Consider the following 25,773-nt stretch of genomic DNA (forward strand, 5'->3'; position numbering starts at 1 on the left):
TGTGATATTCCTCGTGTAAAAAGGATGTTCATTTTTAAAAAGGGATTTTATTGGGTTAGTGATATCGTACCTGTGATTTTATTGAAGACTATGGGCCTGAGTATGTCATTGTTCAAACTGTCATACAACTCCATTTTATCCAGAATTACAAATCTATCTGTATGTTCAGTTTTTTGGACTAGATTCACAGTTTATGGATTTTCTAGCCAAGATTACATCTATCGGGACATCAGACAATGTGGGGTTTGGGGGTTTTTTGTTTTTCTTTTACTTTTTAAATACATAAACCCCATGTATTATAGGCAAAATCTCAGGCAAGTTGTCTTATTTTTTTAGGGATAATGAATTAAGAGAAGCTACATTTTGACTATGAATGATGATTTTTTTCTAGAAGTCTTAATTTGATGCATGCTGAACAGCCTATACTTTTCTGAAAAATCTTAAAGACCTTTTCTTGAGTAACTTGTTACTTCTCCTGAGAGTAAAACAAAATCAAAATAAAACAATTCCTTACTGAGGAACAGAAGATAATCATAGAAGTGTACGACTGGAGTGGACCTTAATACATCATCTAGTCCTCGTCCAGTCCCCTGCACTCAAGGCAGGACTAAGTAATAACTAGACCATTCCTGACAGGTGTTTGACTAATCCATTCTTAAAAATCTCCAATAATAATAAACTTTTGGAGATGTCTCAAGCAGAAGCTGACTCACTTGGCCTCAAGGAGGCCTGGAAAAGGAAGTAATCAAAGTAACCCAAGTTTGGGGCTTTACCCAGAAGGCCAATTTTACAATATTTTTGACTATCCACAGTTTTTTGAGCAAGGCAATAAAGCAAAAACCTGTTGACTGGATTTGCTAAAAATCTTTCCAACAGTGTAAACTAGGGCTGGTTAAAAATTTTCCATTGAAACTGTTTTCAACAGAAAATTAGGTTTTTGAGTAAACACAATTTTTCACAAAAAATTTCATTTTTCATTAAAAAACTGAAAAATTTCACATAAAAATCAAAATATTTTAATTTGGATATGCTGCTGCAGTGCCTTATGGGAGTTGTAGTTTGGTTGCCTCACTTCCCCATTTTGCTCCATGGGCTGGGCTTCCCAGCCAAGCTACATCTTCCATGGTGCACCAGGACCTGAGACTCCCATGAAGCTATACAAGAGGGCAATCATGGGAACTGTAGTCTGACCAGGAACCCAGCCAATAGAGAAGAATAGGAGCATGAGGCAGCTGAACAACAGATTCCACAAGGTACCACTGCAGCATTTTTAATCATTTTTGTTTGTTTTTCTACTGAAATTTTTCAATATTCAAATATTCTCCAAAAATCAAATTTTTCCACAGGGAAAAATCCATTATCCAACCAACCCCATTCTAAATTCATCTTCACTGGAGCTGAATATGGTCTTGTATCTGCTTTGGCTTTCTCTAGCCATTGCCTCACTCATGCTCTTGTGTTTGCCTGCACAAATGCAAAAATCTAACTGGAGCTGAATGTTTAAAATAGCAGGAAGGCAAAAAATAGTCTTTATTTGATAGCTGAAATTCAGCAAATGCACCTTATGGGTTTCCCTGGAAAATTAAAAATCAGGGGAAGGAGGGAGGGAGAAGCATTGTCATGAAAGGTACCAAGAGACCTGCAACAAAAGTCAGTAAGAACAACTTGAAGGAAGAGTGTGTGTCAGACACATTATCAGTTTTAACAATATCTCAATGAAGTTTTCTGTCAGGAATTGTACAAGTGTAGAGCTCTTATGTTTAATATTGTGCTTCTTTGGATAGGGATTCCTTGCTTGAGAAGCCTTCAGTTTAACATGTAGGCAACTTAATTAATTGACAAGACAGTGTTTTGCAGAAGACTGATTAGAGAAGCCTGATTCTCAATAGGAAAATAAGCCCCTCAAGTTTGGTATCTGACTTCTAGCCATGGTTTAAAAACTGATGCTACAGAAGAAAATGAAACTCCTAAACCTCATAAATGCACTTAGCCAGTTGTAAACTGCTGAGCCAGGAGGTGTGAAGGCAGTTCTTTCCTGACCTCTGCTAACAGCTAAAATATGTATGGAAACATGAGATGTGATTACTGTTCTCTTCCCTAGTTCTCTTCTAATCACCTGTACTTAGTATTGGATTGCAGAAAACTTTTGGAAGGCCATGAACAGCATTTCTTTATCTATCATTTTGGGGAAAGGTATGTCACGGTTTCAGGGTAGCTGCACCCTTGACCCCCTGCATGATCTGCTCAAGGAATGCCCTCTCAGGCCTCCAGCCAGCACCTCTTTCTGGGCAGGAACCTGTGTCCCTTCTCTCCTCAGATCAGGTTTGAGGTTGCCGTTATCTCAAGCAGGTCTGACTAATGGCCACTTTGCTTTTTTTCCCAGAGCTGTGGCCAGGGAATGCAAGTAGTTATAAGTGACCACATAGCTCTTTCAAATCAGAGTACATTTATTTATGGACAAAACCATGCAGAGAAAACATATAAAATAGCCAAAGGATCACATACTGAATGTACCAGAAGTCGCCCATTGACCAAATGGAGGAGTCTGACAGGGCAAAGTTCTTCCAACCTTTCAGCGGGGTTGGATCCTTGCTTGGACCAAAGGTCAGGTCCATTTGCAGAATCTAAAGACAGACCCTTCTGTCAGGATAAACCCAGTCTTTTATACCAAAAATTTTGTTTTGTCTCCCATCCTCCTGAAAATTTCCCCTCTCCTCAGGAGGTCATGCCTCAAAAGGCTGGGTATCTGCATAACCAGCCTGGGGATTTTGCATTCATCACCACTTAGAGATTCCAGATTCTCCAGGGAAAACCTCTATTGAGCCAAGAACACACAAAAAGATAATACAAAAGTCTGTGAATGTTCTAGGGGCCCATCTCAGTACAACGATCTTTGAAGTTTTTATACTCTCAAGGGCTGGCTCAAGCCTACAAATAATCTTACATTAAATACACTGTAAATACAATAGTTTTAGGATAGGCCTTTGCTCATCCTAGCTGTCACAAGGTAATCTAAACTACAGAAGAGGTTGCATAGTGCTCATGACTCAATTTAGATTTTTCTTATGGTCTTGTCAGGGGATAAAGCCAAGGGGACGGGCTGTCAGCTGTTATAAATCCGTGTAGCTCTATTGGTTCAGTGAAGCTCCATTGATTTATGCCAGTTAAGGATTTACCCTAGAGAGTACATTTTTCATTATGAGCTAAATGCTTAAGTGCTTAAATCAGTTTTTCTCATTCCTCACTCAGACAAAAACAGAAGTCTCAGGATTTGGCCCTGTGTTCGGAAATGGCCAGCATTCACTTACTCTGATCTCTGAAAAATAAGAGATTTTTAGCTGATCCTTTTTAATCCCATTTTGTTTTTTCACTGCGGGCAAAAGGCCCTTGATAGTAATGTCCTCCTCATAAAGTCACACAGATTGGTCCTTTTTTCTTACTGTGTGCTGTTTGTCCCTGTGGAAATGGTCACAGGCTCAGTGGCTGGAATCTGGCCTCTGCATTCCTCTGATGCATCTTCCTGAGAACTTTCACAATGTGATGCACAAGAAACATTATGTAACTCAGTCACTAGAGCTACATATTGCCAAGTTAAACTGTGTGATTTTTATTCTTTGATTCCCATACACTGCTAGTAACAAAATGCTTTTAATGGCCTCCTAACAATAATGTGAACTATCTAAGCATCCCATTAGCAACAGTTACTGTATCTTAAGGATAATAATAATAAATAATAATGTTTGAATAGCACATTCCATCTTCAGAGTGCTTTACAAACATTCATTTGTTCTGAATTAAGGATGAGTTTCTGTCATTTTCAGCACTTTTCCAAAGAAATAATTGTCCAGTCAACCATGGCAAAGAGTTCCAGCTAATGGTCCTAATTCTCTACTGCATTAAGGTCACTCTTTGCACTATGGTGTAAATGAATCATAAAACCAGCATATCTGGACATGGGATTATACTCCCTGCTAAGCATCTGGTGTAGGGTGTATGCCCAGAGGAAGTCCCAGCATTGCTGTGAATCCCAGCTGCTGTAACAACTCCTTGAGGCCATAGGGAATGAGCACAATGTAGAGCAGTCCTCAGGCTGCTGTAATTTATGCCTGGCTACCAGACTGGCACACAGTAGCTCCAGGATCAGGGGAATGCAAAGATGATTTGAAGAAACTGCTGCGCTTCCCTCCTGTGATGTGATGTGCATTCTTTGGCTGCAGCTGCGGATTGGGGCCAGTGTGTTCTGAGAAGCCTGAAATCATTTCCTAAACTTTATCAGACAGTAGCCCTGATCCTACACCACATCAGGCAGTCTCAGCTTCCATTTATTTAAATGAGCGTCATCAACTTCCCTGATGTAAATGACTGCATTGTGTGCGGAGGTTACTCAGCACAGAATCAGGCCCCAAATTCATGTTTTGGATAGTGATTAATGTTCTGTTACTGCTCCCACTGAAAGCAATGACAAAACTCCCATTGACTTCAATGGGTGTAAGAGCAGGCTCAACAAATGTTAATTTCTGAGGTCATCTTGCTGCTTTTCTTTGTTCTTCTAATACCCCTTTCTGCTACTCTCTCTTGCTTTCTAGTCGGAGTTCTCTGATTGTTTCTGTTTTCAGTCCCCCTTTTTTAATTAGATCTTATTTGTTGTGACTATGTTACGTACAGGTTGACTGCCAAGTGATTTCAATTCATGTTCATTTGTAATTAGTACATTTAGTAAAGCTGTCCAAGGGGGGAGTGAGAATGGAGGAGGAGGAGGAGAAGAAGAGCTGCTATTGTTCCGCAGTCTGCAAAGCCTAACCAGGCCTCCTTGTTACTGTGGACTGGTTTTGTGTTCAAACTCTGTTTGGACAAGTTGGGTACAGTCGGGAGGCTCACACGCAGCCAAGTGGAGGGCAAGGAGGGAGGGAGCTAGAACTAAACTTGTCATATTTGTGAAAGTCAGGAAACAGGCATGCAAGGAAGGAAATTAAGTGAAGAAATCTGCACAGCCTAACTTTTAGCAGATTAGCCCGGGGTGGGAGTGGGAGGGTCATGTCTAACATGACACAACACATTTTGGTTTTTGTGGGTTGGAAATAGAAGAGCAAAGTATAGTCCATAATACCACACACAGTGTGGACATACTGTGTACATAATGGAGCAATGGCATTGTCTCACTCTCTGCCTTTTGCGCTGCAAAGTTGCTCTTATACACATTGAACTAAGGAGGATATGATATGGTCCAAAAACTGATCCTGGATTTTTTTCGCAGGCGACTGAGCCAGAGGCCCACTGCTGAGGAACTGGAGCAGAGAAACATTCTGAAACGTAAGTATTTGTACCATTCAGAATTCAACTTGTTAGCTGCTCTGTGTCTTTTATAAAGCACCAAATACAAGTCTGTAGCTATATCTCAAGTAAGTAATAATATATATAGGAGCTATGTTTGGGTGGGAATGACTGTGAAAATCACATTTAATAAGATAACCAATACAAACAGTCTGGGAAGAACATTCAAACTGAGGGTTATCTTCCAAAGTTTTCACACAGGCAGACCTCCCATTGAAATCCAATAAAGACTTCAGGATTTAGCCCACAGTTTCTAAACTCTGATCTGTATTGTTCCTTTCAACAAACAAACCTATGGGGAGTTGCAACATCCCTAAAGTAGTTAATGATATTTTAAAGCCACAAAAATCTACCTAGACAGCCTGATCCTGTTCCAGTCCGTATGAGTTTTACCACTGATTTCAAGGAGAGGAAGATTGAATCTGAAATAACAATTATTCTAATGAACAAATCAGATATTGAAAAAGTATGGCAGTTATTTTTTAATCAAATCAAAATGGTTTTAAATGTGAAAAAGATAAAGCTGTTTATTTGAAGATAATTAGTCAGAAAGCAGAGAACAGCGGGAATACAATTTTCACTGACACTCTTGCGTGGGTGATGTATCCTGCATCCTTTCAGAAGCATGGAACTAGAGTATTAAAAAAAAGCTACAAGAAAAATAGTCTACAATATCATGTTTAGATTCCTTAGTGTGTCTTTAGGTAGGATCCCATTGTTAAAAATTGTATATTTGTTGTTGTTGTTTTTTTATTTCTACATTGAACAGAATCCTAGAGGCATGTAATGGATGATTAGCTCTCTAGAAATTAGTAAAATTAATTGATTAAATACCATGAAATCAAATTTCTAACATGTTTCTGTGGTGTAGTTAGGGAGTTAAATGTGCTGGCACTGCAGTAGTTGGTTTTTTGTAAATATGGCACATCAATAGACAGGTAGCTATAAATATAGAGCAGGCCTGCACAACGTACGGGCCGCATGCGGCCCACAGAGCCTCACTGTGCGGCCCGCGGGGGGATTCTAAATCACCCGCACACAGCGCTCTGCGGGCAGCCCAAAGCCCTTTGAATTCCGGCCGCGGCAGGGAATCAAAGGGCTCTGCACTGCCCGCAGCGGCGGGGAGCCCAGAGCCCTTTAAATCCCAGCCGCGGCTAGGAATCAAAGAGCTCTGGGCTGCCTGCAGCTGCGAGGAGCCCTAAGCCCTTTAAATCCCAGTCGCAGCCGGGAGTCAGAGGGTGCTGGGCTGCCCGCAGCGGCGGAGAGCCCTGAGCCCTTTAAATCACGGCTGCGGCCAGGAATCAAAAGGCTCTGGGTTGCCCGGAGCCGCAGGGAGCCCAGAGCCCTTTAAATCTCAACCGCGGCCGGGACTCAGAGGGCTCTGGGCTGCCCACAGAGATTCTCAACTGTGGCTGGGATTTAAAGGGCTCAGGGCTCCCCGCAGCTGCGAGCAGCCCAGAGCCCTTTGAATCCCGGCCCGCGGCCGCTGATTGCCCCCTCCCCGGACTGCTGCTCCAACTGCCCCCCAGGACCCCCACCCCCATCTAACACCGCTGCTCCTTGTACCCCGATTGCCCCCTCCTGAGACCCCTGCCCCTAACTGCCCCTTGGGACCCCAGCCCCTATCTAAGCCTCCCTTCCGCTTGTCCCCAATTGCCCCCTCCTGAGACCCCCCAACTTTCCCCCAGAACCCCACCCCCTACCTGTCCCCTGATAAACCCCTGGGACTCCCATGCCTATCCAACTGCTGCCTGTCCCCTGACTGCCCCCCTGAATCTCCGCCCCATCCAACCCCTCCTGCTCCCTGTCCCTTGACTACCCCCCGGAACCCTCTACCCCTTCTCCAACCTCCAGCCCCCCTTACCGTGCCACTCAGACCAGCGTGTCTGGCTCCATGCAGCTCCAGACACGTTGCTGCCATGCTCCCCCGCGGAGCCCACAGGCCCCCCCTCCCCCCCCTCAGCACCTGCCTTCCAGATTTGAATACCTCAAAATTCAGGAGTGCTCAAGCTCAGTTTGGGCAGCTGTTACTTCGTTTCTCCCAAATCAAATATACTGATCCACTGTAACTTGCTGTAGAAAAAGTAGGATAAAATTGAACAAGAAATGCTTATTAGAACTGGCATTGCTATTTTCAACAGACATTGCCTTTTTGTTTGTTTAAAAGGAAGACAGTGATATTGCATTGGCAAATTCCCCATAGAAAGGAAGAGTGGAACAAAAGAATAATAAAGGCACCTCAATTTTTCCTCATTTATGTAGGACAGTCTTATAATATGCATCTGGATATCCTCCAATCACACAAGCTGAAAATTGTTCCACTTTACTGCAGCTCTGTAACCATATGGGAACCAATCCTGTCTGTGTTTTGTGCACATCCAAAAGTTCTGCTGAATGACCCGCCCTGGGAGCGTTACCAGTGACCCAGGGCTGGGGCGGCAGGAGGTGTGGGGGGACACTGGTGGGGGGAAGCCCAGGACTGGGGCAGCAGCAGGGTGAGGGGAGGGCACTGGTGAGGAGGAAAGGGGGAAGCCCAGCGCTGGGGCGGCAGGGAGTGTGGTCGGTGGGGGGAGAGCCCAGGACTGGGGCAGCAGGAGGGTACAGGGGGAAGCCCAGGGCTGGGACGAGGGGCTGCCAAATTTTTTTTTGCGTGGGACAGCAAAAAATCTAGAACCGGCCCTGCCGGGTTCCCCCAGCCGCCGGAGCCCCGGGCCCTTTAATTTAACCCTGAGGGCTCCCAGCCACCTCTTCAGATGGGAGCCCTCGGTTGATTTAAAATAAAATATCACCTCCCCACCCCAAACCTTCCTTTTTAGCTCACAGCTGTTTTGGTGGGGCAGCGCAGGGGAAGGAGGGTTTCTTTTTACGGGGCAGGGTGGCCCTGGGCGAGGTGTTTCTGTGGGGCTGGGAGTTTTCGGCCCTCAACTGTTTTCTTTGGAGTAATGTGGCCCTCGCCGCTTTACGAGTTGTGTAGGCCTGATGTAGAGATAAGATTAGATTAGCTATCAGAGCCAATTTAAGCAGATATGGGGCTATCATTCACTTATGAGTGTGTCATCTCCTACTATATTCTCTAAACTTCTATGGCATGTCAGGTGGAAGGAATCATTCTCCTGGGGGAAATTATTGGAAAAAGAGACGATGTGTCCAGAACCAGATTCTCCAAAGAGCTCATATTATCACCCCAGAATTCCCAGTCAGCATGAGCCATCTGGTACCGCCCATCACCTGGCGCTGGAGCATAACCAGTAACCACCACACTGTTACTGGTGCAGAGGAAGACGCGGGGGCCAGGCTGCAGCTCTGGCAGCATTGTCTGAACCATAGACTTAATGACCAACATTTTAAAACCTAGGTTTCTAAAGGTAGGCTGTTACAAGTAAATTTTTCAAACATGCCCAAGTCACTTAGGAACCTAAGTCTCATTTAGGGCTTTTCTTTAAAAATGGGACTTAGCTCCTAAGTGACTAAGTGTCTTTGAAACTATTACCCTAAATCTAGAACTACATTTTGGCACCTAAATAAAACAGATTTAAACATAGATCTGCCATAGAACTCCATATGTCTTGGTAAATGAAAATTTCCTAAATACTGGGGGGAAAAATTGTTATATAATAATTGTATTTATAAGCCACCTCACGCCTTTGCTGAAGCACCTACATGATGAGCAAATTAATGAAATATTATGTAATGAAAACATCAAATATTAAAAATCCAAACTAAGGACCATCAGATTCCAGTATGGTTCAGCATTATAAGACAGCATTGTTCACTCCCCCTTCAGTAGTTCAGTGATGCAATTTAAATATATATCTAAGAACATAGCTAGATGGATGGATGATGTGAAACAAGAAAATTAAGTCCAAAGATCTTATCCCAAACAAGTGGAGCTATTTTTATTAGCCTAATTCACAATGCAGTAAATGAGCACATGCTGTTTTTCAAAGTAGGTAGGTTTTCCTCTGTGGCTAGAGCTGAAATTTCCTTGATGCACTTGTCACATTTGACATCTCTGTGTTGTTATATCAAATGCAATTGTGTCAGTATCAATTCCATGGGTGGGAAACAAAATGAGGCAAAATGTATTTACTCAGCCAGTCTTTGCTCATGCAAAGATCACCTGTCCATTTCCTAGCCCCACTGTGATGGAATGAGCAAGATAGTCTTGCTGATTGAATTCCAAAATCACAGGTACTCATAGCACAAAATCCACTGCCACAGATGGCACTAGTAAAAATGGTTGTCTCAAAAGAGGAGCTGAGGGCCTACTGCTGGAAGGTGCTGGGTAGTTCTTGTGAGATGCAACATGCCCTCAACCACCATTGACTTAAATAGGAGTCAAGAGCAGGAAGCAATTTGGGTGAGGAACACAGCACCCTGCAGTTTTGTGTGCTGGATAAGCATGAAGACTGAACTGCTCACCCATGCAGAGGGTCCTTCCAAGGCATGAGTGAGGCACATTAGTCTGTGAGGAAACTTGCATGGTGACTGCATCTGTGATGAAGAGAGGACTTCAGCTTTTAAGGATGCCAGGTTGGCACCTTCAATGAGCATGAATTCCCTGTAAAAAGGCAAGGAGATTGGATCTGATGGGTCTGACACAATTTTGGTTGAAATGTCAGACTGGCACTGACGTCAGGCCTGAAAATTCCAGTTCTTCTCACACAAAGAGGCTACAGAGAAAGAGGGGCTCTCCTGACCACTTAAAACAAAACACACAAAGCAACGGTTTTGTAACCTCTCTAGTTCTAAAAGGACTTCATCAGTTTTAGCCGTGTTTTAAATAAATAAATCGCTTTCTGGCTTCAGACAAGGACAATTGCTAATGACCAGCTTTCACTTGGTAAAGGTTTCACCCTACCCAGTTGTCTCTAAAGCTTGGTAACTGGGCTGAAGGAAACAAGGAGACAGGAAAAATCGTGCAGTTGTTAAGAAGCCTCATTTCTGCCCTTTCAGACACTTATTTGTAGCCTTTTAGCCAATTTGTTCATTCTGAACCCTGTTAGAAGCTGTTTACATCTCCCAATTAACAGTTTGATCTTTCAAAGATTTACTCAATGGCACTGTTCCCTTGAGTAAACTGTTGACAGGATTAGCTCCTTAGATTCTGTGTGGAACGATAAATCAGTGTGATTGGGGACTGATTGGAGGGAGAACCTATTCAGGGAACTTAAAAAAACTAAGAAAAAGAGAAACAATTTAGCAATACATGTATTCCAAATAGTATAGAAAAGGTGCTTGGGATCTGTCCCCTGCTGTCTTCTTATCCTTCTGCTATAGCATGAAATTCCTTCCTCCAGAAAATTTTATTTTAAAAGTATTCCTGGAAATCTGTCATTTGAAATTAAAGGGCCCTATTATAATAGGAGACAATCATGCGCAGCATGTATTGAATTGGTGGATTTTTAGTGAGAAATCCTGGTTCCACTGAGGTCAGTGGGAGTTTTGCGATTGACTTCACTGAGGCCAGGATTTCACCTCTACTGATTAGCGCCTCAGACTGGGAATCAGGAGACCCGGTTTCTAATCCTAGGTCTGCCTCCAATTTGCTCTGTGATCGTGGACAAGTCAAATCACTTCTCTGTGCTGTGCGGCTGATCTATGCCCACTTTGAACACCAGTTTAACTGCCTCGTTTTAAATAAGCAGCAAAGAATCCTGTGGCACCTTATAGACTAACAGAAGTTTTGGAGCATGAGCTTTCGTGGGTGAATACCCACTTCGTCAGATGCATGACGAAATAAATAAACTCCTGGTGTGGACACTTTTAGATCAAGTTGAGTGCCTTAAATTGGCTTAACTTAATTCAGTTGGTAACTGAAAGTTTTAAGAATACCTACAGTAGGGATTTGCCTGGATTGAGCGACATTGGTTCCAGCACCAGTTCAGTTAAATCGGTGCTTCAGCTGTGTGTAGAACAGCCCTTAGTTTCCCTTTCTCTAAACCAGGGGTAATATTTACCCACCATTGTAAAATGCTTTGAGATCCTTGGATGAAAGGCTCTGTATACAATAGACTGTATGTGTAAAGTAATAGTATATTATTATTATTTTATTTATTTCTTGATTCATTGAAGGTACTCCATCTTAGGAGCCCGCTCCAGCAGCTCAGTAATGAACACTTTGTTGTGGCTTATTGCTTAGTTAGCTCGGCTATCTGTGTATTATGATTGTGCCTAGACAATGGGGTAAACTTTTCAAAAAAAGAGCTAAATAAGGATATGGCTTCACTGCAGAGTTAACTCCTCTCGAGTTAGTCTAGCTCAAGTGAGAGCCAGACGCACAGTGAAATAACACTCGAGCTACACAAACTAATTGTGTTAGCAGTGGTAAGTGGGGCTGATTCTAGCCAGTATCCCCTCGTGGGTCAGCCAACACTCAAGTTATTCTCAGGTTAACTCTGCAGTGAAGACAAGCCCTAACTGATTTAGGAGCTGACATCCCATTGTTTAAATTCCTACATCTCACTGACTTTCAATGAGATATAGACTTGTAAGTGCCTAAGTCACTTTTGAAACTGTGACTTTTAAGAGCTTTGGAAAGTTTTGTCCTGAGCCTGTTTTTTACGCTTAGGGACCAGTGAGGCTTGTGAAAGTTTAATAGAGCTGGCAGTGCTAGATATTACTTTCCTGAGCCTTTGTGATACAGGCTTGTCTTGGTAAGAAACTGCCATGTGGCCTATTTGGTTTTAGTCCATGAAGCATGTTGCCCCCAGAGTTGGCTGTTGTGCTCCTGTGCTGTGCTATGCAATGCCCGTATCAGAAGGACCTTCTTGCCACTCTGTTAGACAACAGCTCAGATAATGGCAGGCTGAGTCTGGGACTTTACCCACTACCCCTGTTGTGAGTTTTGTTTCCAGACTCTCCACTGAGTAGCTGTGGACAAATTATCCTGTGGCCAGGGAAAAAATACTTCTGCTTCTTCCCGAGCTCCTGCCCTCTCAGCCTGTTCTTCTCAGAGGCTAGCTGTATTATCACTGTCCACTGCTGGGCCACCAGAATGCAGACAATGGTTTCCGAAGCACTGGTTGTCTGCCTGGTAAAGCTGAAAAGTGAAACACACACAGAAATAAAATTCATACCGATACTGAGGCAGAAGATGTGGATATTTCATGAGACAGAGAAGAAAGTGCAGTAGCAAATGAGTAGGGAAGTTTGCTGTTCCCAGAAGGACTTTCTCTGCATCTGACAAGCCCTGAAACATAAGTAGGGCCCTACCAAATTCACGGTCATGAGAAACACCTCACAGACTGGGAAATCTGGTTTCCCCCTGTGAAATCTGGTCTTTTGTGTGCTTTTACCCTATATTATACAGATTTCATGGAGGAGACCAGTGTTTCTCAAATTGGGGGTCCTGACCCAAAAAGAAGTGGCGGGGGGGGTCACAAGGTTATTTTAAGGGGGTCACAGTATTGCCAACCTTACTTGTGCACTGCCTGCAGAGCTAGGCGGTCAGAGAGCAGTGGTTGCTGGCCTGGCACCCAGCCAATAGCAGCGCAAAAGTAAGGGTGGCAATACCATACCATGCCATCCTTCCTTCTGTGCTGCTGTCTTCAGAGCTGGGCGGCTAGAGGGTGGAGGCTGCTGACCAAGGGCCCAGCTCTGAAGGCAGCAGCACAGAGGGTGGCAATACCATACCAGGCGATCATTTCTTCCATGCTGCTGCTAGTGGTGACTCTGCCTTCAGAGCTGGAATCCCAGCCAGCAGCTGCCACACTCTGGCTGCCCAGCTCTGATGGCAGTGCCGCCACCAGCAGCAGCACAAGAGGGTACCCCTGCTACAATAACCTTGCAACACCCCCCCCCCACACACACACACATATGCCTTTTTGGGTCAGGATCCCTACAATTACAATACTGTGACATTTCAGATTTAAATAGCTGAAATCATGAAATTAACAATTTTAAAATCCTATGACCATGAAATTAACCAAAATGGACCATGAATTGGTATACTGCTGTAGAGGCTTATTTGTTTTATACTGTGCATTTTGATCGTGCCAACAGTCTAGAATTATGTAAATCTTTTTCTAGCTCGGAATGAGCAAGAGGAGCAGGAGGAAAAACGGGAGATAAAGAGAAGATTAACACGCAAGGTGAGAGGCAACTTTTATACTGTTACAGTCCAGGAACTTTCTAGTGACTGCATAAACCTTTGCCTTTTTCTTTTCCAGAGCACCCTTTTTGAAAAGAGAACTTAAAATATTATTGAACAAAATCTTAAACAACTGTCTATGCATTTTAAGGGCAAAAAGCCAGGGGAAAGAGAGGAGCATCTCTGAGGACTGCCAGGGCAATTATTAGAAATAATGGAATGAAAATGAGCAAAGGAAAATTTAGGCTCAAGAGCAGGAAAGCATTTCTTAAGAGTAGCCTGTAAGAGTAAAGGCTTAACATTGATCGAATGCTATTTCCATTGAAGTCAGTGGCTCCCAATGATTTCTATGGGAGCAGAGTTAACACCATGCTGAGTGCTTTTGAAAATCCTACTCAAGACACATTATACTGGGAAAAGGACTTTTAATGGAAGAGAACTGGTACCTTAACATTTAAAACTAGATAAGAACAAAGCAGTGGAGAATAGTGTCTAGTGCAGGAAAGGGAACAATCCTGTCTTGGCAGAAGAGGATGGACTAGATGATCTAATAGGTCTTTGCCATCGATGATATTTCTACTCTTAAGGTTAAACAGTAGTAATTTTATATATGCTTGGTAAGCTGATGTGAATCATCATAGAGCAGTGGTGGGCAACCTGCAGTCCTCCACTGCTTCCCGCAGCTCCCATTGGCCACTGGGAGCTGTGGGTGTCCGTGCCTGCAGATGGTCAATGTAAACAGTCTTGCGGCTCGCCGGCGGATTACCCCGACAGACCACAGGTTGCCCATCACTGTCATAGAGCCACTGATTTCAGCGGCACTATACTAATTTATAGTCGTTAAGGACCTTGCCTGTTGTTTTTAAATAATGTTTGCCAATTTATATCAATATTTCCCATATGAGGAGAGCGATGGAAGAAGCACTACTGTGAACTCATACTATTAAATAATTCTCTTGTCCAAACAATTTTATAAACACCAAGAAGTTGAATAGAGAGTTGTAAAATATATAAATAATAAAACTGATAAAGGACTATAAACAGGATATATGTTGTAATATTGAAAAAATGTTTTAATTCCAGGCTAATATTTGGGTCGATTCATCTTTTGTCCAACCTGGCTTCTTTCATCCTTAGAAATAATGGCCCAGAGTCTCAGTCTATAGCTCTATCTTGTCAATGGATTTATGCCAATTTACAGATGAGGATCTGGCCCACTGAGCTATAATGTTTAAAAGAAAACCCATAAATTCCTGACAAGAGTAAGCACACTTCCACTGCCATCCTGTTATACTGATGTTTGAGGAAAAGAATCAATTCACACTGCACCTACTTCAAGGCAAAGCTCAGGTTAATCTCTGCACAGAAATTGCAGATATCATTTTGCAAGTCTTTCATTCTTGTTGTATTTAGACAGGCAAACATGTACAGGAATCCAGTCCAAATGGTAGTGCTATTTGCTAAACAAACATGCAAGATAGAAACATTACACACACACACACAAATAATTACCAAAGAATCTGGCTTTCATAAGCTTTCAGGCCCCAACCTGCCCTGTCACTGTACAGTTCGCCACCGCACACCTGCCCTTCAGGAAATGCAGAAGGCAAGAGCAGCTTCTTGCACTGAAGAGGTCACCACTACAAGGACTAAAGTGTTCTGTCTACTGCAGTGGTCACCTACCTTTTTACGCCCAAGATCACTTTTTGAATTTAAGGGCAACCCAGGATCAACCCGGCCCCTTCCCCAAAGCCCTGCACCACTCTTTCCATGCCCTGCTCTCTCCATCACTCGCTTTCCCCCACCCTCACTCACTTTCACTGGGCTGGGGTAGGGGGTTGGGATTCGGGAGGGGTTGCGGGCTCTGGTCTGGAGCCAAGGGGTTTGCAGTGTGGGGGGGGGCGCTCTGGGCTGAGCCTGGGGCAGGGAGTTGGGGTGCAGGAGGGGGTATGGGGTGCTGGCTCTGAGAGGTGGGTCAGGAATGGGGCAGAGTGTTAGGGTGCAGTCTCCAGGAGGGGGCTCAGGGCTGGTTTGGGGTACTGGCTCTGGGAGGGGGCTCAGAGTTGGGGCTTTGGGTGTTGTGGGGGCAGTGCTTGCAGGCAGGAGTGCATGCGGAGGGAGACCCCCGCCCCCAGACACGCGCTGCCCACTTCCGGGGGCAGCATGGGGCCGGGACAGGCAGGGAGCTTGTCTTAGTGGCAGCCCCCTGTGCCACCAGAGATCGCGATCGACTGGGAGATCCTCTAGGATCGACCATTGATCGCAATCAACCAGTTGCTGACCACTGGTCTACTATATAACTGCAACTATACCTGTGATCCTGAAGATTTCAGTTACTTGACAGGCAATTCCTGTTTGCACTTGCAAACAATAGCAACAGTTGAGCCTGTTACTGCACACCCTCCGTTCCCATTAAACTAGGTTCTTTGACTCTCATATCACACTCTAGACAGGTTCCTTTTGGCCGTTTTTGGACTTTTACTAAATAAGGATATGGTCTCATGAGCCCTACACGTACTATAATCACACTGAATTTCAGTGGGAGCTTTGTGCATGGAAAGCTCCTGGGATCAAGCCCTAAGTGGATACCTGGCTTAGATGGTTTATCTGTTTTCAATTTTTAAACTAATTGTTCTAGTGACAGCTTCTAATTGTCTGTAATTATACAGAAAGAATCATGGTACTTCACTACTATTGGATTTTGCTGTGATTTATGAATGTACTGTGTCCCTGCAGATAACAAATACTCAGAAATCGCTAGAGAGAAGGAATGAATAAAGTTTGAAAGTTGACAAATAACAATTAGAAATGCCAAGTACCTGGTGAATTTCAGAAAGATTACAATTATTCCCCAAGCTCTCACTTTCATGAATATGGCCCAATATGTCTCTGCGTCTTGAGTACTGTGACAGGTTCTCTCTGCCCAGCTGTACTGGAGTCTTATTAGCAAAAGATGTTAAACCTGAGATCAGGGACAAAGCTAACTGGTCTTTCCAAACGTTTGCTCCACTGTACCTCCCTGTTTCTGGGTGGTATTTAATGTACGCACACACAGAGCAAATTCAAGGTGATGTAATATATGCAGAGCTTTATTCAAGTAGCATTGTATGTTTAACAACAGGGAAAGATGGTTCTGTAGTGTCCATTCTGAAGTCTCTTAACCGTAAAAACATTAAACAACACAAATTGTTACCCATCTGATTTTGTGAGACCATCCTGCCTTCAATGGAACAGTTCCACTTCAGTGACCAGGGGCGCCTCCAGAAATTCTTCACGTGAACCACGCTCACTTTGCGGTGGCTGGGCGCCTGTCCCATGGGGCTGGGCCCGGTTCCCTGCTCTGGGCATTGCAAATTGACATACAGGGTCGCAACCACCCTCAGGTTTGCCCAGCAGCCACTTCATCTAGGAGCTACTGAGCGAAACCTGAGTGGCATTGTGACCTCCCATGCCAGGTCGCAACGCCATTTGATTTGGGGGCTCCCCTCTCAAATGAGAGGCTATGGCAAACTGCCCCTTTCCCTCCCCCCCACCACCTCTGGGCAAACCTGCTGTCCAGTTGGTACCACTGCCAATGCTATGCACCATGCATAATACACATGTGGCTGCGGGCACCACTGACAGTGTCCTTGAAAATCTTCTAGGGCTGGCCTTGTGTCACAGCATGATGATGTATTGAAATAAGACGCACTATAATGACATGAGATTTTACCCCATGGGCAAACTGTTAAAGGTTACATTTTTAATACAGACATCCAAATGGAGACCTCTTCAAAGCCCAGAAAGGATTGGAAAGTCGCTGTTGATGATTTCATAAGCTTCATTACACAGAAATCTTCAGTGCTATTCAAAGAGCAACTTAGATTTACTGTAAATCTGAAACCTGAAATAAATCTCTCATGGACCTAGATCTAGATCACGGAAAGAGTAACACATTCCTGGGGTGTGTGTGGAACTCCTAAAGAATGGATCAATGGTCTGAGGGCACTGTAGATGGATCAGAAACTTCATAGTAGGGAAAGCATTGGAAAGACAGGGAGAGAGAGAGTGGGTCAGCAGGATGCATCAAGGAGTTTCAGGATGGTGAGGGAAGACAGCCAAGGCTGCAGATGAACATCAGAGTGGTTGGTGGGGAGTCTGTACAAATTGTTTCCTCTTCCTTCTTTCATATGGCAACTTAAAATGTAACAGTTGTTTCCTGTATGGCTCAAATGCTGATAGCCTAACCCACAGAAAGTTCAGTTTGGTTTTGTAAACTGGTTTTTGGCCTGTGTTGTCCTGGAAGTCTAATTCCAGCTTCTATGGATTTCACTATGTACATACATGTCTCTGTAGTTATTTACATAGCGCTCCTTGCTGTGCAGGCTTTCTTGGCCCATGAGAGTGTGAATACAGTGCCTAGCTGTCGTGCCTCAGCCTTCTCTGCAGCTTCTTACTGAAAATAGGGCCAAAACTACATGTTCTTCTTCAGGTGGCCTCTGCACATTCCCACTCTTGGGATGAACTGACAGTGCATCCTGACCGAGCAGAACCTTCTGTTAGCAGTGCCCGCTGGGGAGCACCCTCTTGGTCCCCACTCCTCCCCTTGCAGCTCTGAATGTCAGGGCATCGCACACAGACAGCCGTCGTTCCTTCCAACCACAGGAGCAGATGGACCAGGAGGCTTACCAGGTCTTTGGATCGTTCCCTGTGCAGCAGCCTTCAATTAGCTTTTAATTAGTTCTACATTATTCTTTTCTTTCCTAACTAAGGATCTGATGTATCAGAATTAACGACAGCAAAGAAACCAGGGTCCAGGAGGGAGTGTCTCTTGCCCTGCTGTTTTTCTAAACTCTCCCTTTGGTAACCTTAGAAATGACACACCTGGTTTTCAGTGTTCTGGGTTAACTTTCTAGGAGTACGATTACCCTGCCAGCTCTCCATGGTTTATTAGTGTCATCAGTAAATACCTGGCTAATCCATCATCTGGACAGACAATTTAAAAGAATCAGACAAGCTATACCAGCTGCATCCTGCCAGTTCCCATCCTGCCAGATGCATCCTGCTTCAGATTCATTGGTGGTGGTGGCTGCTGCTCAAAGAGCAAGAGGAAGTAAAGTCCACAATCGGGTAATGCTGTATGACAATCTCTGTTTGAGCAAGGCAGCCCATCACACTGTCCAGAGAGAATAATGCTGCTTGACAAACTCCCCAGATGTGTAGAGACCACTTGAAGAAGAATGAAGTTTACTCACCTGTAACCTGAGTTCTTCAGGGTGGACTCTGCACATTTGCACTCCCTGCCCACCTCCCCCTCTTCCTCAGAATCCTAATTTCAATTTTGTACCTGCAGGGGGGTGGGATGAAAAGAACTGAGGTGGTTGGCCCATCAGGCACCCATGGTATAGCCCTGCCCTCCAACCATTCAGATCCACAAGGAAGGGGGCACTCCAACAGACGCTGCTACTAGAAGCTACCCCAGTATGACCTGCACCACTGGCATATCCGAAGTGTGTGACTGTGCAGAGTCCATCTTGAAGAATTCTGATTACAGATGAGTAACCTTCCTTTAGAGATTCTGAGTCATCGGGAAATGCTGCAAGGAATTCATCATCTGTTACCAGTGCATGAGTTTTGATGGAAGCTGGGGTGGATAGTGTAAGAGTAAATTCCCCATTAGAACTTCCATAGAACCCTAAGAAGATGATGAATAAGTGACGGGATACAGCAACATCTTAGGGCTTGTCTGTGTGTGGTGAAAAGCCCATAATAGCTGGTACAGAAGAGCTATTCTGCACTAGCTTCCCATGTGGACACTCTTACTCCTCACTAACAATTCCTTGCTTGATATAGGTTTAGCCACTTTGGAAGTGGATTAATCTAAACCCCACAAAGGCACTCTTAGTGCAGAGTAAGAGAGTACACGGGGAGCTAGTGCAGAATAGCTATTGCACTTTAAATTCACATCTTTGCTATTTCACACTGACTTCCCCATGAATTCCCTGTATAGACAAGCCCTCAGCTTCTGTCACAGTAGAACTTCAGAGCAAGTTCTGCATTTAGTTGCATACCCAGTAACATCCCCTGGGCAGATTGCTGAACCCTATGTTATTCTTGGCTATACAGGGGATCGGTGGTTTGGTTTACCAACCTGAAGAGACAGCACTTCGGTTTGTTTTAGCTTGTAAACGGGGTTGTTATCAAAGGTTGAAATTAGCTGCTGTTTTATCTCCAGAGTTCCTGACAACATTGAAAGAAATCTCCTTCTTTCCCCACCCCTGCTTCCATACAGAGGGCTGGTTCTGATCTCATTTACACTGATGGAACTCTATTAACTTCAGGGGAGTTCCTCCTGATTTCCCTATTGTGAGACCAATATCCAGCTCAAGGGATTATACTCCCCAATACACACACACACACACACACACACACACCCCAGAAGGAGGAAAAGATACATGCATATCTCATTGGCATCACAAATGTTAGCAATGAGAACACACACACACACACACACACACACACACACACACACACACACACAAAATACACCAGAAGGAGGAAAAGATACATGCATATCTCATTGGCATCACAAATGTTAGCAATGAGAATTCCCTCTGCCCATATTTTATGTTGCTTAAAAGGTGTTAGGGCTTGTTCCAGATATTGACACTGAAACCTGTACTAGTGAACACCAGCTTTTTTAGGAGACTTCCCATCCTAAAACACTGCCCCAAAGCATCCCTAAGCACACTAGGAGAAAGCTTAGCTTCATCAAAGTCTGTAGCAAAACTTTCATTAGCTTGATGAAGCCAGGACTTCATCCACTGGATACAATTCTTCTCCATCTTTTTTGGTAGACCACCTTCATTAAGCAGCCAGTTTTGTCAGGCTCTTGACTGAATATTTGAGGCAGGTTTCACTGTTTTCATAATGGTCATGTAACCCACTTGACCATTATGAGGAGGCAGTCATCAGTTTTGCTAGTTGTCCACTAAGGAGTTATTTTTGACCCAAGATACTGTAGCTCATGAAATATAAACTAAATTCCCAGCAAAGGTCTCAGAGCAAATCACCTGAATGTCCTTGCCATGAACAAACACTGAAGTGGTATATACTGTTTTTCTGCTTAAGGACACAGTCTTGCAAAGTACTGAGCATTCTGAACTGCCACTGAGGTCAGTAGGATTTGAGGCTTCTCTGCACCTTGGAGAATCAGACCCACTGGGAGGGAGGATGCTTAGCAGTGCACAAGAGGTGCTCATCCTGTGCAGTACTGGACCCAAAGAGAGACTGTATATAACAGGACTTAATCGAAATAGAGAACCAAAATGAATTGCTAACAGATCAGTATGTTAACTATGTAAATAGCAGCCGTTTTTATTGCTGCCTATCTAAAGCACACACAGTAGTGGTCTCTTATTTTATTTTTTATTATCAGATCCTTATTTGGTTTAACATACTGAGTATTTAGTGTATGTAAATATGATTTTTATTATAAAAATTATATATGTGAATATGTATAATTATTAATATTCTTCGTATTACCATAGCACCTATGAGCCCTACTCCTAAGGTGTTCAAGCCTTTGTTGCAATTTTGAGCTAACACACCTCAATGAAATAAAGTTCAAAGTTCCATGGCATTGAAGCCGCTTGGCGCCTGTGCCTCCTGGCCATGTAAGAAGCACCATTCATATACCCACACATCAGCTTGGCACTGTATGCCACTGTGCATCAAACAGCATCCTCGTGTCTACCTCCTGCAGGGAAAATAAGCAAATTATTTAGTATGGCAGCATCGCCCAAATATTAAACCAGGTTAAATGTGGGAAATGGACAAGGAGCTATGAAAGAAAAACAAGTGTATAAAAAAAATCTTCCCTCACCCCAAAACGACTGCAGTAATTTATCAGTCAGAATCTGTAAAAATTGACTTCAATGTTTCCTTTGAATCCATCTTTTAAAAACTGCATTTAGTTTACAGGCTTTCATCTTTTTGATCAAACGTCCTCACCTACTATATAAATAGGGTATTAAATACCAAAAAAAAAAATCTTACTTTTAAATAACGACCAGGGTCTGTCATGAACTGACAAGAGCTCAGAAATGAAAAGATAACACTGATACTTCGTCCTTAATTCAAGTTGTGGGGAAAAGAGGCACTTGAGGCTAATAAAAGATGGAGTGTCAACCTTATCTTTGAATGTCCTGGCTTTTCGTTCCAGCCTTGATGTTATTTAAATGTAGCAGTGGTTTGGGTATTTTCTTACTGATTCATTTGTGGTTTGGATAAAAATTTAGAGGCGAGAGACTCATGTTTAGCTGCTGCAGAGCTGCCTGAACAGCAGTGCTATAATGTTAACAGAGTTGACAACATTTGTTTCTCTATTATTTTAACAGGTACATAACCCCTAATACATAATTTACAATCATATTTGATGTGAGCTGTAATACACAGAGAGAAGGACCATCTACAAGATAAAAATTACCATGGTTATAGCCCAAACATGTTTTGTTTTGCTTGCTTTTGAGGACAGAAAAAAACATGTTCAAGAACCATGTATTAACCTCAATATTGGCTATAAATGGCTCTTTACCATGTTTTGCAGGTGTTGTTTTGCTTTTTCTGCCCTGATAAGTAATAAGAGTGTGTGTTTGTAACATAATCATGTTTCAGCCAACTTTATTGGTTGTGGTTATCTCTATTGTGTGGCCAGAACCACAGAGACAGTTGTACTTTATACACATTTCTCTTTTCAGCTTGACTGACAAAGTACTGTGTATCCCAAAGATAGCTTTGTATTATTGTCTGGAACAAATAGTTCACAAAAGTAGCAAAAAATATTGTACAAGCCAAGATGCACTGTTTTCAAAAAAACAAGATGGCCTGCGATGTTATTAGCAGAGTTTAGTGAAGCCCCACTTTGACATCACAATGTATATTTTCCCTGCCCAACCCAGCATGCTCAGTGTCTGCTGTTTTTCCTGAGCGTGGGATTGGGCATAGGCAGTAGCTACTGTTCTCGGGCCACTGTTAGTACAGTTAGCGTAAAAACGATTGAATTGTTTTAATAAAATACACACCACAAAATCCTCCCATAAAACTCTGACTTCATATCAAAGATGATGTGTGAGAAAATAGCTGCTTTTAGGATCTCTGCAATTTTGGCTGCATCAGCAATATTCTGCAAATAGTAATCTTTCTTTTTTCTGTTGTAAACCAATAAGGTCCTTCCCTGTTAAATCAGACTTGCATAAAACTATTTTCATCCATACAGTAGCAGCAGCCTAATTGGGACCATTGAAATTGTATCATTGTTAAGTGTGGTCTTTTTTTTTATCTTTGTTCCTTTAAAAAGCTTAGGAAATGTAACATTGATGAAAAAATGTTAACGTAACATTGGAGTTGCACAGAAATCACAAAGGGTAAATTTTCAAACATCTAAGTGGTTTTCAAAAACAATTTAGGCACATAGGAGCCTAAAGCTCATTGAAAGTCACTAGAATTTAGGCGAGGAGGTATGTACGGCCCAGATCCTCAAAGGAATTTAGGCACCTAACTCATATTGATTGATGGCCTAAATACCTTTGAGGATCGGGGCCTGTCAGTTTTGAATGTGGGATGAAGGCTCCTAAGTCACTTAGACATTTTTGAAAATGTTGCTCTTCGGCTTATTTGAAACTTTTAATCAAAATTAAGAAATGCAAAAGTTAAGATTATCCCAGCACCATTTCTGGTTAACTGGGTAGCATTATATGTTATGTATATAAAATGTTGAATGGCTTACTCAATCCATTTTCCATTTTAATGCAGCATTTTGAGTTGGTGTAGAATGCCTTCATAATGTTGATTAATGTTGTTGGAATTCCATATTGTTTCACAATTTTCCACAGTGTTTCTCTATTTATACTATCAAATGCCTTTTGAAAGTCCACAAAATTGTTGGCAAGACTGCCTTGGAATTCAACTGTGGTCTCAATAATCCATCTCAGGGTAAAAATAGGGTCTGTGCACGATCTCCTTTGTCTAAATCCAGATTTTTGTTCACGTAGGATAGTATCCATCTTTCCTTTCATTCTGTTCAGGAGGACTGCTGCTAATACTTTTCCTGTGACAGATAGAAGTGTTACTCCCCTCCAATTTGAATAATTGTTTAGATCACCTATCTTTAGTACCTTGATTATGATACCGAGGGTCCATTCTTCCGGCACTTTCTCCTCCATCCATATTCTGTTGCATTTCATCACAAATGTCTAAGAAGAATATTGGGAATAACATGTAGAGATAGGCAGACAAATGAAGAAGTCAGAAAAATTACTGGACAAGGCACCCTCTCACAAGTAATCTACAAAAGGAGACATCAATCGCTGGGACATATGCTGAGAATGGAAAAAGAAGGCTTACCAAATACCAACCTTGAATGGAAGCCAGAAAACACAAGAAGAAAGAGAGAGAGGAAGACTGCGAATAACATGGAAACAAACAGTTCTGAACGACATCAGGCATCTCAACATGAAATGGGAAGATTTAGAGAGAAGGGCAGTTGACAGGCAAGGATGGCAAATGTTGGTAGCCCAACGTACAGCAAAGCACAGGATGGACTAAGGTCGAAGGTAATATAAAATGTATTTTGTGCCATAAGGCTTATTGTATGGGCAACATGGCCAAGTTAAAATTGCTATTGGAACTTTAACTTTTGCAGTTTCTTACATTCTGTGAGTTTAACTGTTCAGCCATAATGCTGGATTAATGGAACTGTTTGCATTGAATACATATATATAGTCTCTTCTTTAGAAAAGTACATATAATTCCAATTGACAGTAATGGGAATTCTATGCATTCAAAGAGAATAAATCCCTTACAGCCAAATTCTGCCCTTCAATATATGCACATAGCTGACTATGGTATATGTGGACTATGGGTATATTATTTCTGATTTGTGTTTTTAAGCATGGTTGGCCTACATTTCTGCAAAACTCTGAAAAATTGCTTTGGAACAATGAAGATGGTTTCTTGACATGATGAAATATGTGCCTGAAATTTTTTCTTGTACTCAATATAATCTGTTAAAAATCCAATATACTGTGACATAAAATCAAACTAAAGCATAAAGTGAAAAGCTAAATGAGCAAAAGCCATCCTGCCTTCCTTTCCATGAGGTATTACAACGGTAAGTAATGGCGCTTTGTCACGTTTAGCTCATAATTCAGAAAGGGATAGGCTCACTTTCTCAGTCTGCAGCCTCCAGTGCAGCAAAAGAGCACACATCACAACCCAGGAGTGGCTGTGTGGGGTGGGGAGGTGCCAGGGTGACCAAATAACAAATGTCAAAAATTGGGACTTTTTTTGGGGGGTGGGAGGGAATATAGTTGCCTATATTAAACAAAGCCCCTAATATTGCAACAGTGCCGATAATATCGAGACATCTGGTCCTCTCTAGGAAGTGCGTGAGGGTGGCTAGTCACTGCTGTGTTCTCCTGATCTGGCTCTGCCTGTGCCTGTGGTTCCAGCCACAGTCCCTCCCCAACCTACTGCCCCTACTCCAGCCGTAGGGGGGATGGCATATAAGTTGCTATTCCGGCTCTGTGCCACTGAGGGATCTTCCTGCAACCAGCTACTCCAACTCTAGGGCCTTTTTGCACCCTCATATCTGGTATTCAGAAGGCAAAACAGTGGCTTGTCTTTCAGCCACTGAATATGCAGAAGGTAATTAAAACCAATGAAGTTGGCCATGTTACCTTTGGGACCTACTATCATTATGATCATTCTGCCTGTAAAATAACTCAAAGAATAGCACTGGCGGGCGAGGAGAAATCAAGTTTCGGTGCCCTTTCTCCCCCTGTACCTGCAGCTGAGCCAAAGGCCCACAGTGGAAGAGCTGCGTGAGAAAAAGATCCTCATCCGCTTCAGTGACTACGTGGAAGTGGCAGATGCTCAGGACTATGACAGGAGGGCGGACAAACCCTGGACGCGACTCTCAGCCGCCGACAAAGTAAGCCCAATGAGCTTATGATCCGGTAGCAGCTGTGTATTGATCACAAGGTTCAGTAATGCTGGTGTGACACCACACTGCAAACAAGGGCCTAACCTCAATTCAGTCTCCTTCCAAAGGTGGCCGGGGAAAGGCTATAATGGCTGGTCTACCCACAGATTTTGTACCTGCATAACTATGCTGGTTAGGATTGTGATTGTAATGAATATAGTTATGCCAGAACATTCCCTAGCGTGGATGCAGATATACCTATATAAAGGTGCTTTATATCAGTATAACTTTTTCCCCTTCTATACAGGAATAACCTATACTAGTGTAACCTCTTTTATACTGGCATATAACTGCATCAACACTAGAGGGATTGTACTGCTCTGTCTAT

The 25,773-nt window shown here is 43.1% G+C and overlaps 2 protein-coding genes across 11 annotated transcripts in view; one reads left to right on the forward strand and one right to left on the reverse strand.

Moving 5' to 3' along the window:
* The window catches only part of PHACTR1 (phosphatase and actin regulator 1), a 460,275-nt gene that overhangs the window by 414,592 nt on the left and 19,910 nt on the right, over positions 1–25,773 (forward strand). For all 10 annotated transcript variants that reach the window (XR_007772753.1, XM_050941593.1, XM_050941595.1 and 7 more), the window contains 3 exons: positions 5,255–5,310; positions 13,363–13,424; positions 25,254–25,394. Coding sequence is in view for 9 of the 10 variants with exons in the window: in XM_050941593.1 (XP_050797550.1) it covers positions 5,255–5,310; positions 13,363–13,424; positions 25,254–25,394 (259 nt within the window). In the remaining variant the exon portion in view is untranslated. The remainder of the gene's footprint in view (positions 1–5,254; positions 5,311–13,362; positions 13,425–25,253; positions 25,395–25,773) is intronic.
* Positions 1–25,773, reverse strand: part of GFOD1 (glucose-fructose oxidoreductase domain containing 1) — a 541,281-nt gene that overhangs the window by 328,772 nt on the left and 186,736 nt on the right. The window lies entirely within an intron of this gene.

Source organism: Gopherus flavomarginatus, chromosome 2 (assembly GCF_025201925.1).
Source record: "Gopherus flavomarginatus isolate rGopFla2 chromosome 2, rGopFla2.mat.asm, whole genome shotgun sequence".
Taxonomy (NCBI): Eukaryota; Metazoa; Chordata; order Testudines; family Testudinidae; genus Gopherus; species Gopherus flavomarginatus.